Below are 12,089 nucleotides of genomic sequence, written 5' to 3' on the forward strand. Positions count from 1 at the left end.
TTCACGCCATCAGCGCGAGTCGCTCTTCGGCGTCTTGTCACCTGTCAGCTACATCAGTGTTCTAAATTCCTTGTAGAACACTTTGGGCTACATAACCTAACTTTGTGTACACACACACACACACACACACACACACACCATCTGGTACAACCATAGACCTACATTTAATGGGAGGTACATGCATTTATTTTTTACAGGTATAAAAAATATGCATCTCCATTGATTCCAGTGGATTTACACTGTACGATAGGGTCCCAGATTACGAGATATAATAGAAGGTTTGCATGCATTCCTTGGGCAGTAATGCAGTACAATAGCTAAGCAGTGATATCGATGAGCACCTAGCGCCTGTCAATTCCATGTTGCAGTATGACAATCACAACTACATATCCCAGAGCTCTTAGCGCAAGCATTTATAAACATGCCTGGTTCCACCATGTTGTATTAGGAAGGACACACATGTGAACAGGCTTCCCTGTGCAAGAAGGAGTACCTGCTAGCTAGTAAGTTCCATAAGGCTTATTTGCACGAATGTATAGTTAAGTCTCCCCTCAGTCTGACATCGTGTTCTGCTCACAAAAGATTCTGCGTGATTCATATTGCCTTTTTGTTTATATTTGCCACTTCTAGTCTAACTACACATTTAATTACTAAGCACTGTATTTAGCTAGCTATAGCTAGCCAGCTAATACCAGGCAATACCAGGAAGGTTATCTTCTGATGTGCTTTCATTTCCAGTTAGGTGTCAAACTAGATATGCCGTTTGCTAGTTACATCTCTTGCACGTGTAGATATTTTATCTAGTTAACTAGTTAGTAGCTACCTAGGACCTTGACTTAAGGTTCAATTCTGGAAGATGATGTAACGTGCCCTGTACGCATATGAACGTGATGTGCAATGCTGCCTTGCTTGGCTAGATACAATCATGCATTTTGCGAGTGACTGTCACTTTGTATCTCATTTTGTAGAACATTTTCCTCGTTGGCAAACCGAATAGATTGCCACGTGAGATGGCTTTCGTCTTTTCGTTCTGTGATGGTGGCGTGACATGAAATAGGCTAATCGATGTTCTGCTCATTAATTTTCAGCCTGTCAAGATGTCGTGCGTATCTGCTGCCAGTGTCGAGGCCGCTCCCGCTATCGAGGGCACCGAGGAAAAGAAACCACTTAAACCCTGTTGTGCATGTCCCGAAACCAAGAAAGTGAGGGATACTTGGTAAGCTTGGCTTTGTTTTGACCTGCTACATCTTACCGCCTCTTAAGAAATTCCATGGTATCTAAATGCTAACTCATGATCTGTTCTGAGCAGGTGTGTTAACTTTCTTTTGTTTTGTTTCAGCATCATTGAGAAGGGAGAAGAGAGTTGCACAGATCTTATCGAGGCACATAAGGAATGTATGAGGGCGCTTGGATTCAATATTTAATCTCTCCATAATGACATTAAGTTGTTGGTAAGTTATCAGGCTGATTACCGATTCGAGAAACAAGCTGCACTTGACCAGCAGTTATCCCCTCCATGTGAAATTGGTGATGAGCTTTGCCAAGCGTTTGGAACTATTGTCAGTGACATATTTACAACACGGTTGTAACCATTTTGTAGTGATCTGGCATGCATTCATATCGATGTATTAATAACTAATTCTAAATCATATGTAGCACCTGTGTGCTGAAAAGAACATTGTGTTCGATATGTTACTCCAGACAATGGTGGTGGGCGGGGCCCAAGGCAGAGGCATGTGCTTGTGCTTCCCATTCGTGCCTGGACCGGTAGCCCGAGAGCTTTTACTTGTATGCGGCAGATCAGTAGGCATGAAGATGCTTTATGACTGCAGACCTCTCCTGCATGTTTATCTGTTTCCTCTATAGATATATTTATAACAGCCAGCTGTGGTATAGTATGTTGTAGTAACCTAGTCGTTTTCTGTGATTGGCTGTAATGAGATTAAGTCACTCTAGGTAATTGATGGTTAGCCAGTGATGCTCTGTGCTCCATGTCCTGCTATATAACCCTTTTTTTTTTTTTTTTTTACTGAAGATAATCTAGTCATGAGTACTCAATGTACTATGAGTGCACAGCAGGGGAGGTTGGTGGAGGCAGAAATCTGAGGATGGGCTCATTGTAATGCATTGAATGAGGAATGGTATAAATGCCTGTTTGATTCCATTCAATGCATTACAATGAGGGTTCATTGTAATGTGTTTGATACCTTTCCATACAAGTCCATTCCATGCATTACAATGAGCCTGTCCTTGGATTTCTGCCTCCTGTGCAGAGAACAGATTGACTGTTAATTGAAGGTGTGTTTGTGCTCCGAGTGATTTCTCCTTTTCCATCTCCTCTCCTACAGTAGTTGCTGGCCGGCTGTAAGGAGGGGAGTTCCAGTGGATAGTCCTCTTGTCTTTATTTATACCTCAACCTGAAGGGAAGATTGAGTCACTGGGAAAGTGTTGATGTGAAATGTCTCGTCTTAATTATCTGGATCTGAGAAATAATGTGTGAATATACTAACTTGTTCCGAGGATTGGAATTAAATAAATATCCTATGCAATGTGGCTGAAGTCTCATACTTTACTTTGTAGAACTTTCTTGAATGGATACAAGCTAAGTGTACTTGATGAATCTATTCTGTTTCATTGTGATAAACTACAGTTTGACATTCAGCTGCAATGGTTTATTATGAACTTCCTGTTACCCTGTAAGTGCTTCCTGGTTTGAAGGTCCTTTTATAATTCTCCTTCCTGTTGGTTGGCTCGTCACAGCTGCTCTCCCCGGTATGCACTTGGGCCAAAAATAACTTTGCTCCAGTCGACACTCTGTCTATCTGCATTCTTCCCACAACAAGGTGCCTCTGAAGTGGCACGATTCTGTAGCTTAGAGGCTAGAAGACTGCTTTGCAGAAATGGATCTGAAATTAAAGTTGCATTGAGTTTGCACAGTTCTAATGACTGAATAAATCTTCAAGTTCAAGACCTCAATAAATATGCAAATGACTTACTTAACCCCATTGTGCAGGCTGGGACATCTAGGGCTGCTAAACTCTGAAGCTGAAAATGTTTGCTACCCTAATGCACCTGCTGGCATAGTAGCTCTGAGCAAGTGTGTCATTCTGTTAGCATTTCCGCCAGTTCAGGATATATGGAATGCAGTGGAGGCAGAATTCGGAGGGCAGGCTCATTGTAATGCATGGAACAATGAGGAATGGTATTAAACGTGTTTGATACCATTTCTTATTCTATTCCATGCATTACAATGAGCCCGTCCTTTGATTTCTACCTCCGCCAGCCTCCCCTGGTTTGTAGCTACCCTAATGCACCAGCTGGCATAATAGCTATGAGCGAGTGTGTCATTCTGTTAGCATTTCTGTCAGTTCAGGACGCATGGAATGTGTTCCTCATCATCAACAAGAACCTGTGCAGGAAATGGCTCAGATCAGCTTGTTCTCTTCAGAGGTAATTAGTGGTAGCAGTCATAAATCTCTATACTGCGGAAGAATGTCATTGTTATGACACATCAGGCAGAGTGAGTGAGGGAGTGTGTTGGCTTGGCACTCTCTCTCTCTGGCCCAGTGCCTTGTATGGACGTGACGCCATGTCAACGAGCCTTGCAGTTTGACCTTTACCACTGATCTGCCTCTGCAGTGGGAGGGGCCTCTGCTGGACCGACATGCGAAGAACCATCTCCATGAGGCACACACACATTGTAGCTAAGAAGACATACTGTATGCATGAGTGGGAGAGTGGAGGTATTTCATATACAGTAGGCATATACAAAATGGTGGGCGAATGCACTTTTCAGGGATATCATATCAACCAAGCCTGCACATCACTAGTCATTGGTTATGTTCCAGGTCACCTACATGTCAGATGCACTATGCATATTATCAGACCTCACAACAATTGGAGAAGTGAAGTTTCTCGGAAAACAACATCAATATGGTATAGCAATCTGCTGGTCTGTGCAGCCACACTGCACTGCAATGTAGCTTAGGTGACCTGGAATGCAACCTTTCTATGTGTGAAGCAGGCTCATTGTAATGCATGGGATGAAATGAGGAGTGGTATCAAACACATATGTTTGATACCATTCCTCATTCCGTTCCATGCATTACAATGAGCCCGTCCTCCGATTTCTGCCGTCACCAGCCTCCCCTGGTGTGAAGGCATGTTCTAATCTAGCCTGATACTGTACCTCCCCTCTATTCCATTTCAATATCATAAGTGGTGTGATCATAAGCCACTCACTACACCTCGACCCTATTCTAGAGACACATGGTTTGGACCAACCCTCTGAGTGCCACTGACTGGTGGGGCATGGTATGTGAAATATGGGGGGGGGTTCATTTCTGAAACCGGACCTTCTCTCTCATCTCTCTCTCATTCTACCTATTTCAGTATCTCTAAATATGCACCCACACAAACTGTGGAGCTGCACTGTACGGGTGTTGTGGTTTGGGGGCCATTTTGTGGTCGTTTTGGTGAAGTTATGGTTTAAATCTGGCAGAGGGGAGCCTTCCTGTCTTTCCTGGAGGTACAGTCACAGACACTGTGACACTTCTTATCATCTCTCTTTCTCTCGCCCCCCCCCCCCCCCCCCCCCCCCCCCCCTCTCTCTCTCTCCAGCAGTGTTATGTTAAGTATCTGGTCTGCTTTCTGTCTGTGGCTCTCTCCTCCTTGGGTTTCAATTCCAAACATGGTTATCCTTCTAGGGGTCTGTCGTCTCCCCCTCTCCCCCTCTCTCCCTCTCTCTCTCTCAGTGTTGCCAACTGTGAGCTCTCCAGAGCAGGCGAATGGGTGAGAGAAATAGACAGAAAAGCAAGAGAGAGACACAGCACAACATAGAGGGAAAAGAAGGGGTGATGGGTGGAGGAGTTAGGGAGAGACACACAATGTGAGAAGAAATCCCTTCCAGTATTTATGGTCTTAATAACTGAGAATCTTTGGTCGAGGCGGAAACTCTGACTGTTTGAGGGCAACAGGGAACAAACATTGCCTTTTGAAGTATTCTCTCTTTTTAAATTATATTTTGTACCTTTACTGAACTCGGAGACTGGTCCTGTAACAACTCTTACATTTCTCTGATGAAGCAACAACAACTTCAACCATAGGTGGGCAAACTGTTTCTACCAGCTGTTTTTGGTGTCTTTTTAGACTTTGTAATATTCAAAAAGTTTATTTTTTGTTCTGTAACTTATAGAACAAATCGATACCACCCTGTAGTACTATAGAAACAGTACCAGTAGCCAATATGAGTGAAGGCAACTCCTCTGTGCTGGAGAATGTCCTCTACGGCCACCCTCCATGCGAGGCCTGGACCAACAACACCGAGGGGGCCCTCTACCACCTGGGCAACACCATCCTCTTCCTGGGCTACATGGGAGGCAGCGGCGCCTATGGCTGCCTGTTCATCTTTGGCTTCCTGACGCCCTCCTACGTGTGCCTGGCCCTGTGGGGCTGGATGACCATGTGTGGGTTGGACGTGTTCACCTGGAACCTGCTGCTCCTGCTGGCCTGCGTGGTCCAGATCTGTCACCTCATCTACCGGCTCCACCAGGACGGCCTGCCCAGCGAGGAGCTCTCCTCCCTCTACTCTGCCATCTACCTGCCCCTGGACGTGCCTGTGCAGGTGTTCAAGGAGATCGCGGGCGCCTGCGAGAACAAGGTGCTGGCGCTTGGGGTGGAGGAGACCTACGCCATGGAGGGCAAGACGCCCATCGACCAGCTCTCCTTCCTGCTGTCTGGGAGGTGAGGGGGGGGGGGTGGATTTGGTGACTTTGGTGGATTTATATATGGAGTTGATCCTTTAATTTTGTCCTAACACTGTAATGACATTGTAATAACATTGTATTAACATGTTACAAAGTAATTCGGTCATTACATGGTTGGTTTGGTGACTCTACATTGAGTTGATCTGTTAGCGTTGTAGTAACATTGTAATTACAATAACATTATATGGTATGGTATCCATCACTAGTCTGTAATGACAAAGCAATTCCTGCACCAATGTACCTACAGCATGTTTATTAAAGTATGTATTTAATGTTTCCAGAGTAGTTACAGAGTTACTAACACGGACAGAGGGCAAGTCAGTGTGACCAGGGAAGGAGAGCTCAAGTATGCATTACAATAAGCCTGTCCTCCGATTTCTACCTCCACCAGCCTCCCCTGGTGAATATGGTACACAGTAGTAGCACAGTCTTTATATTGATTATTTATTCTGGAAACACTGACACACCGCAGACAGTTATCACTCTGACTATCCCCCTTGGAGCAATCCATCGCTTTAATCCGCGTAAGCATGGCATTAGGTTGTGCTTACAGACACCAGAGAGAAAGAGATTACTTACAAACCCAAGGAGAATTAAACACGAAACACTCCCAAGAGGCCATGATGTCTACTGTGCAGAGAAGTGTATCGGTTGGAATTTATAAGTGTGATTGAGACTAGAGCAGGGGAGGCTGGTGGAGGTAAAAATCAAAGGACGGGCTCATTGTAATGCATGGAACAGAATAAGGAATGGTATCAAACACAACCGGTAGGGATACTGTATATCCCCTGACTAGACACTCACTGACACTTATGCCGTAAAACAGAGGATTTATGCACTGCAGTGAAGTATAGTGGCTCCCCTGTGTGCTAGCTGTCAACGTGTTGTGATATGTTTATATTTGGTGTTCTCTTGAGACAAATACAGGACACTGTTTCTGTGTCTGCCTCGTCTAAAATTAAACGTTGATTACTATGGTAACAGCTCTGTGTGTGTGACTAGACAGATTTATAACCGTCAACAACATTAGCTAACGAGCAGCTCACACACACATAACATTTGGGGTCATGGTTGTGTAAGTTTCTAGCCGAGGACAGTTCTCATTGCCGATTCACAGCTGTTCAATTATCACACTTTTTATTGACTTGTTAACGACATTTTTTGTTTACTATTTACCTTTTAAATTATTTATCCCATATTCATGTTAAGAATGTGTGTATAGGAGTGTGGGGGTGCCATATGCCATTGAATTTTGCCAAGTTTCACTTTCATCTAATGAATGTCAACCAAATTAATTCATACATTGTCACTAGTGCTTTGTAAACTGTAACTAAAGCACATATGTCGTCCTTTCTAGTTCCTTTTAGGTGATAGGGCAGTGATCAGGGGAGGCTGGTGGAGGTAGAAATTGGAGGACGGGCTCAAAGTCAAAGTCAAAGTCTGTTTATTTGCCATGCAATCAATTCACATCAATTGTTGGAATGGGTCTTTTTGCACACACCCCCCCCGAGACAACACACACGCACTGCACACCCCCCCTCCGAGACAACACACGTGCACACCCCCCCAGGGAGAACAGAGCGCTGGGCTCTGGGCACAGGGTCAGCCAAGTCAGCGCCCCTGGAGCAATTCGGGGTTAAGTGCCTTGCTCAAGGGCACAACGGCAGTGGTAGGGACCTGGATATGCTGCCAGCAACCCTCCAGTCACCAACTCACATCCAGATCCCTCCTGGAGCGGGGATCGAACCAGCAACCTTCCGATTGCTGGCCGGCCTCTTTAACCTCCAGGCTACCTGCCGCCCCTGCGGCTCATTGTAATGCATGGAATGGAATGAGGAATGGTATCAAACACGTGTTGAGGAATGGTATCAAACACGTGTTGAGGAATGGTATCAAACACGTGTTATTACATGCATTACAATGAGTCTGTCCTCCAATTTCTGCTTCCACCAGCTTCCACTGGCAGTGATATTCCTGTTAACTTGTCTCCAGGCTTTAGAGAAGCCCGGGAACGTGACCTCTTACTAACCTTGTCCTCTCTCTCCCTCCCCCTCTCTCTCTCTCTCCCCCTCCTTCCCTCTCCCTCCTCCTCCCTCCTTCTCTCTCTCTAGGATCCGTGTGTCTCTGGAAGGCCAGTTCCTCCACTACATCTTCCCCCACCAGTTCCTGGACTCTCCAGAGTGGGAGTCTCTCAGACCCAATGAGGAAGGGAACTTCCAGGTACTGGACCAGTGGAGGCTGGTGGAGGTAGCAATCGGAGGATGGGCTCATTGTAATGCATGGAAAGGAATGAGGAATGGTATCAAACACACGTCATTCCGTTTCATGCATCCTCCGATTTCTACCTCCTCCAGCCTCAACTGTGCTGGTCAGATATTGTAGATGACTTGCATTTACTTCCTGCTCTGTTAACCAGTGATGTTAATTCATTCTCAACCTGTGCAAACCCAGGGTGCATCTCAATAGTTTATAGTGGCTTCCTCTCCTTGTCACCTTTCCTTGTCACCTTTGCTTGTGTCCTTTCCTTGTGTCCTTTCCTGATCTGAGAAGAACAGGATTCAGATCAATACAGTAAAGGAGTGGAGGATAGGACACATTGTTAAACCTGAGCTCCACTTCTCTTCTCTCCTCTTTTCCTCTTCTGCCTCTCTCTCACCTTTGACCCCTCCCATCCCTCCCCTGACCCCCAGGTGACCCTGACGGCGGAGGAGGACTGCCGGTACATCTCGTGGCGGCGGCGGCGCCTCTACCAGCTGCTGTCTAAGGAGCGCTACATCGCCCGCGTCTTCTCCGTCATGCTGGGCGCCGACATCGCCGACAAGCTCTACTCCCTCAATGACAAGCTCTTCGCCAAGAGCGGCCGGCGCCTGGACATCCGTCTGCCAAGCCTGTACCACGTCCTGGCCCCTTCCCCCCCGGGCAGCGAGGGCGGGAGCGCCAGTGCCAGCGCCAGGGATCAGGGACCCCCAGCGGAGCCACAGCCGGGGGTGGTGGTGGCTGTGGACCCAGCACCTGCCTTCCAGAGGTCAGACTCTCCACCCCAGCCACAGCCCCAGCCCCAGCAGCCCCAGCAGGGACCATGGACGACCCCCCCAGCCCAGCGGCAGCCCCAGGTCCTCCCCTCCCAGCAGCAGCTCCGTCAGCCCTGGACGACAGACACAGAGCTGCCCTCGGGTGAGGACTCCACCAGCCTGGTCCTGGAGGACTTTGCTGATATGACAGGGTCCTTGATGGACTATGGGAGTGAGAGGGATTATTTGAGGTAGAGGGCAGGGTTCTGGAGCTAACACACTGGGCCACCACTTAAGCTACATGTAAGTACACCTGGGTGCGGTGAGGAGGGGAGGGGGGTGTGAGGAGGGGCGGGGGGTGTGTTTGCTTGGCTTGCAGTGTCCACACATTCACTAACTCAGCTTGAGTCTCGCATTCCTCTGTGGTTAAGGATGAGAATGTAAAGCTACAACAATGTTGTGAAATATTGCAATTGTTTTTGTGTTTTAGGTAAGTTCATGCATATTTCAGTCTGATCATCTGATTCAAATGCTATGCACTGCTTGCTCTTTAGCGCATGAAATTCATAGGAACGTTTTGAATGAGGGGGTCAATTGAAAATGGTCAATTTGATTAAAATTAGTAGTGAAGACTTATCTGAAAAATGGATTACATTTTGGGTTCCGGCCGGGATTCTCTTGGCCTCCTAACTATGGAGGTCTCTGTTGATTACTGTTCTAATGTGAACTAAGCCCCAAAAAATGAAGGCCCTAATCTCTCTGTAAGTCTCTGGTTATTACTGGTCTAATTCTCTGTATTGCAGCCTCTCTCCACTCTTCTTGCATCATAGGGCTTCCACCCTACGGTACAGTAGCTGTGTTCTGCTAGGTTACTGAGTTAGACCAAAGCCTCTTTCAAGGTATATATACAAGCTCTAGTGAGACTGTCCTTTCCGACTGGACTCAGAGGCTTGCATTGATGAAAGACGGGGCATAACTGTTTATCACTGAATGACCCTGGTGGCTTATTTTAGGCTCAGGCAGATGGGGATGTGTAGCCTATGTCAAGGGGGTTGGGGTGGGACGAGATGAGAGAGAACGGTGGGGGGTGTGTGTGGGGGCGTGACTTTGTGTGTGTGTGTGTGTGTGTGTGTGTGAGAGAGAGGGAGAAAGTGGTGGAGGGTGTGTGTGTGTGTGTGTGTGCGTGTGCGTGACTGTGTGTGTGTGTGTGTGTGTGTGTGTGTGTGTGTGTGTGTGTGTGTGTGTGTGCTTGACTGTGTGTGTGTGTGTGTGTGTGTGTGTGTGTGTGTGTGTGTGTTAGTTTTGGTGCATGTGTGTGTGAGAGGGGGTGGGGGACTATGGTTGGCACATCAGCTGTGTGTCTGTGTCTGCCGACTGTGGATTAAAGCTTGGAAACTTTGGGGATATCTAAAATACCCCGTGCTGTGGCATTAATCCACGTGCCCACCCCTCCGCCCCTCCCTCTCCGCCACCCCCAAATCACCCCTGATCCAATCAGGAGGAGAGGATCATATTTCTCTGAGGGTGAATGAGGGTGAGGGAGTGAGGGGGAGTGGGGGGGGGGGGATTTTGCATTCTAGCACAGCTGTTGGGTGGAGGGCTCTGCTATCATTGTGGAACCAACTGACCTTCAGATCAGGCTGTGGCTAGAGGTGGCTATGGCTCGTGTAGGGGAGGCTGGTGGAGGACGGGCTCATTGTAATGGGGTGGTGTAGGAATGGAATATGAGTGGAGAGAGGCTCCAACAGAGAATTAGACCAGTAATACCTATAGAATTACAGAGAGATTGAGGCCTCAATGTTTTGGTTTAGTTTAAATTAGAACAGTAATCGACAGAGACCTCTGTAGCTAAGAGGCCTAGAGAGGTTGTGGGGGCTGGAATAGGGGGTGGGGGGCTGGAATAGGGGGTGGGAGGCTGGGAGATGTGGGTCATGTGAAAGCAGAGCCAGTAGATATCAGTCAAGCTCAGGAGAACAGCCTTGAGCAGCCACTACTACCACCACCAGGGTCAACATTGTCCCCCCCTCCCCCCGTCTCTCTCTCTCTGAGAGAGGGACAGATGTGTGGGCTTGTGGGGCCGCTTCTAGTCTCGCCAGATCATAGCCTGTTCATAGAGACAAGATTGTTTCCCATCTGTGTGTAAGCCTTTATATAACAGCCTTTAATTTGTAGTATTCCTGGAAATATTGTAGTGGTTTTTGGCATCAAGTACTACAGTTGATACTGAATGCGGTTCAACTAAATTTTCCTCTCTGATTACGTTTCATCACAGAAATGGTATATGATCCTTCAGATTGGAGAGGTCAAGGCAAATTAGGAAGGACAAGGAAGAAAGTGTCAAATGTCAAAGCGTTTACGTCGTAGTAGTGAGTGACAATGTTGCCTGTGTTTCTTCTTGTCCTTGTGGCATACTGTATCTGATAGAGTTCAGGGGAGGCTGGTGGAGGTAGAAATCAGAGGACAGGCTCATTGTGATACATGGAATGGAATGAGGAAAGGTATACCATTCTGAGCCAATCCTCCGATTTCTACCTCCACCAGCCTCCCCTGATAGAGTTCCCAACTAAACTACATTTCCCTGTTGTTTCCATAGGAGGTGATACCACTGGGGGTCTACCACTGCGATTCCAGAGAGGGAGGGCTCCACTGGCCCCCACAGACACCCCCAAGCTGTGAGAATGGTTTCACCCGGAGCCCCTTCAGAACCACTGCCCTGGGCAGAATGAGGCCCACCAACCAATGCTCTCTCACCTGACCTCACTTCCTGTGATGTCATCAATACGAGTTACAGGGGGGAGGGAGACCCCCAGGACACTGAACGGAATTATGTTACAATACAGGATTTGTTAGTTGAGGTCAGTGAAATGACAGTAGTACACGATACTTTGTTTTGACAGTATGTCACTCACTTGTCTCCTATTCACCTGCCAAGCCTGTTGATGTTGTGTTAGATCATGATAATGATGATTCCACATTAGACTGATCATGTCTGCTATACTTTCAAACAGCAGAGGGTGGTTAGGGGGACGTTCATTAAGATTCTACGGTATGCTTATTGTTTGTGCAAATGTAATCAGAGATAATTCTGATTGAAGGAGGTTTCACTGGTTTCTCTTCATATGTATTCAAAAAACATGATTCCAAATTTGACAGACACACACACACACACACTTCTGCATTTTGTCTATGTGCTTGTTGAGATGTTTGTAACACATTGTAAATCTAGCCAGCAAACAGTACGACAGTAGCCTACTGTGACTCAAGTGTGCTTTGTTTTGTTGTTTTCCAAATAAATAGGGACTACATGTAGACA

At 46.9% G+C, this 12,089-nt stretch overlaps 2 protein-coding genes across 3 annotated transcripts; both read left to right on the top strand.

Annotated features, from left to right (window-relative positions):
- Positions 1-445: 445 nt before the first annotated feature.
- On the top strand, positions 446-2,553 carry cox17 (cytochrome c oxidase copper chaperone COX17). 2 transcript variants are annotated; one of them, XM_083681524.1, is made up of 4 exons: positions 446-503; positions 1,089-1,216; positions 1,340-1,451; positions 2,349-2,553. In XM_083681524.1, exons 2-3 carry the CDS (start codon positions 1,098-1,100, stop codon positions 1,422-1,424), a joined length of 204 nt encoding a protein of 67 aa, XP_083537650.1. In that variant the 5' UTR covers positions 446-503; positions 1,089-1,097; the 3' UTR covers positions 1,425-1,451; positions 2,349-2,553. The 2 variants fall into 2 exon arrangements, with proteins under 2 accessions (XP_083537650.1, XP_083537651.1); XM_083681525.1 differs by having other exon boundaries at positions 2,352-2,553.
- A 2,692-nt stretch (positions 2,554-5,245) lies between these two features.
- Positions 5,246-9,031, top strand: popdc2 (popeye domain cAMP effector 2; the record flags this gene model as incomplete). The annotated part of the gene is made up of 3 exons (XM_083681419.1): positions 5,246-5,742; positions 7,877-7,985; positions 8,456-9,031. 3 exons carry the CDS (start codon positions 5,246-5,248, stop codon positions 9,029-9,031), a joined length of 1,182 nt encoding a protein of 393 aa, XP_083537545.1.
- Positions 9,032-12,089: the final 3,058 nt, after the last annotated feature.

The sequence above is a fragment of the Argentina silus genome (assembly GCF_951799395.1).
Source record: "Argentina silus genome assembly, chromosome: 12".
NCBI lineage: Eukaryota > Metazoa > Chordata > Actinopteri > Argentiniformes > Argentinidae > Argentina > Argentina silus.

Excerpts from the sequence above, each read along its gene's own strand:
- cox17 (XM_083681524.1), top strand. The coding sequence starts at position 1,098 with ATGTCGTGCGTATCTGCTGCCAGTGTCGAGGCCGCTCCCGCTATCGAG. Across the intron at positions 1,217-1,339 it reads AAGAAAGTGAGGGATACTTG|CATCATTGAGAAGGGAGAAG; the intron begins GTAAGCTTGGCT and ends GTTTTGTTTCAG.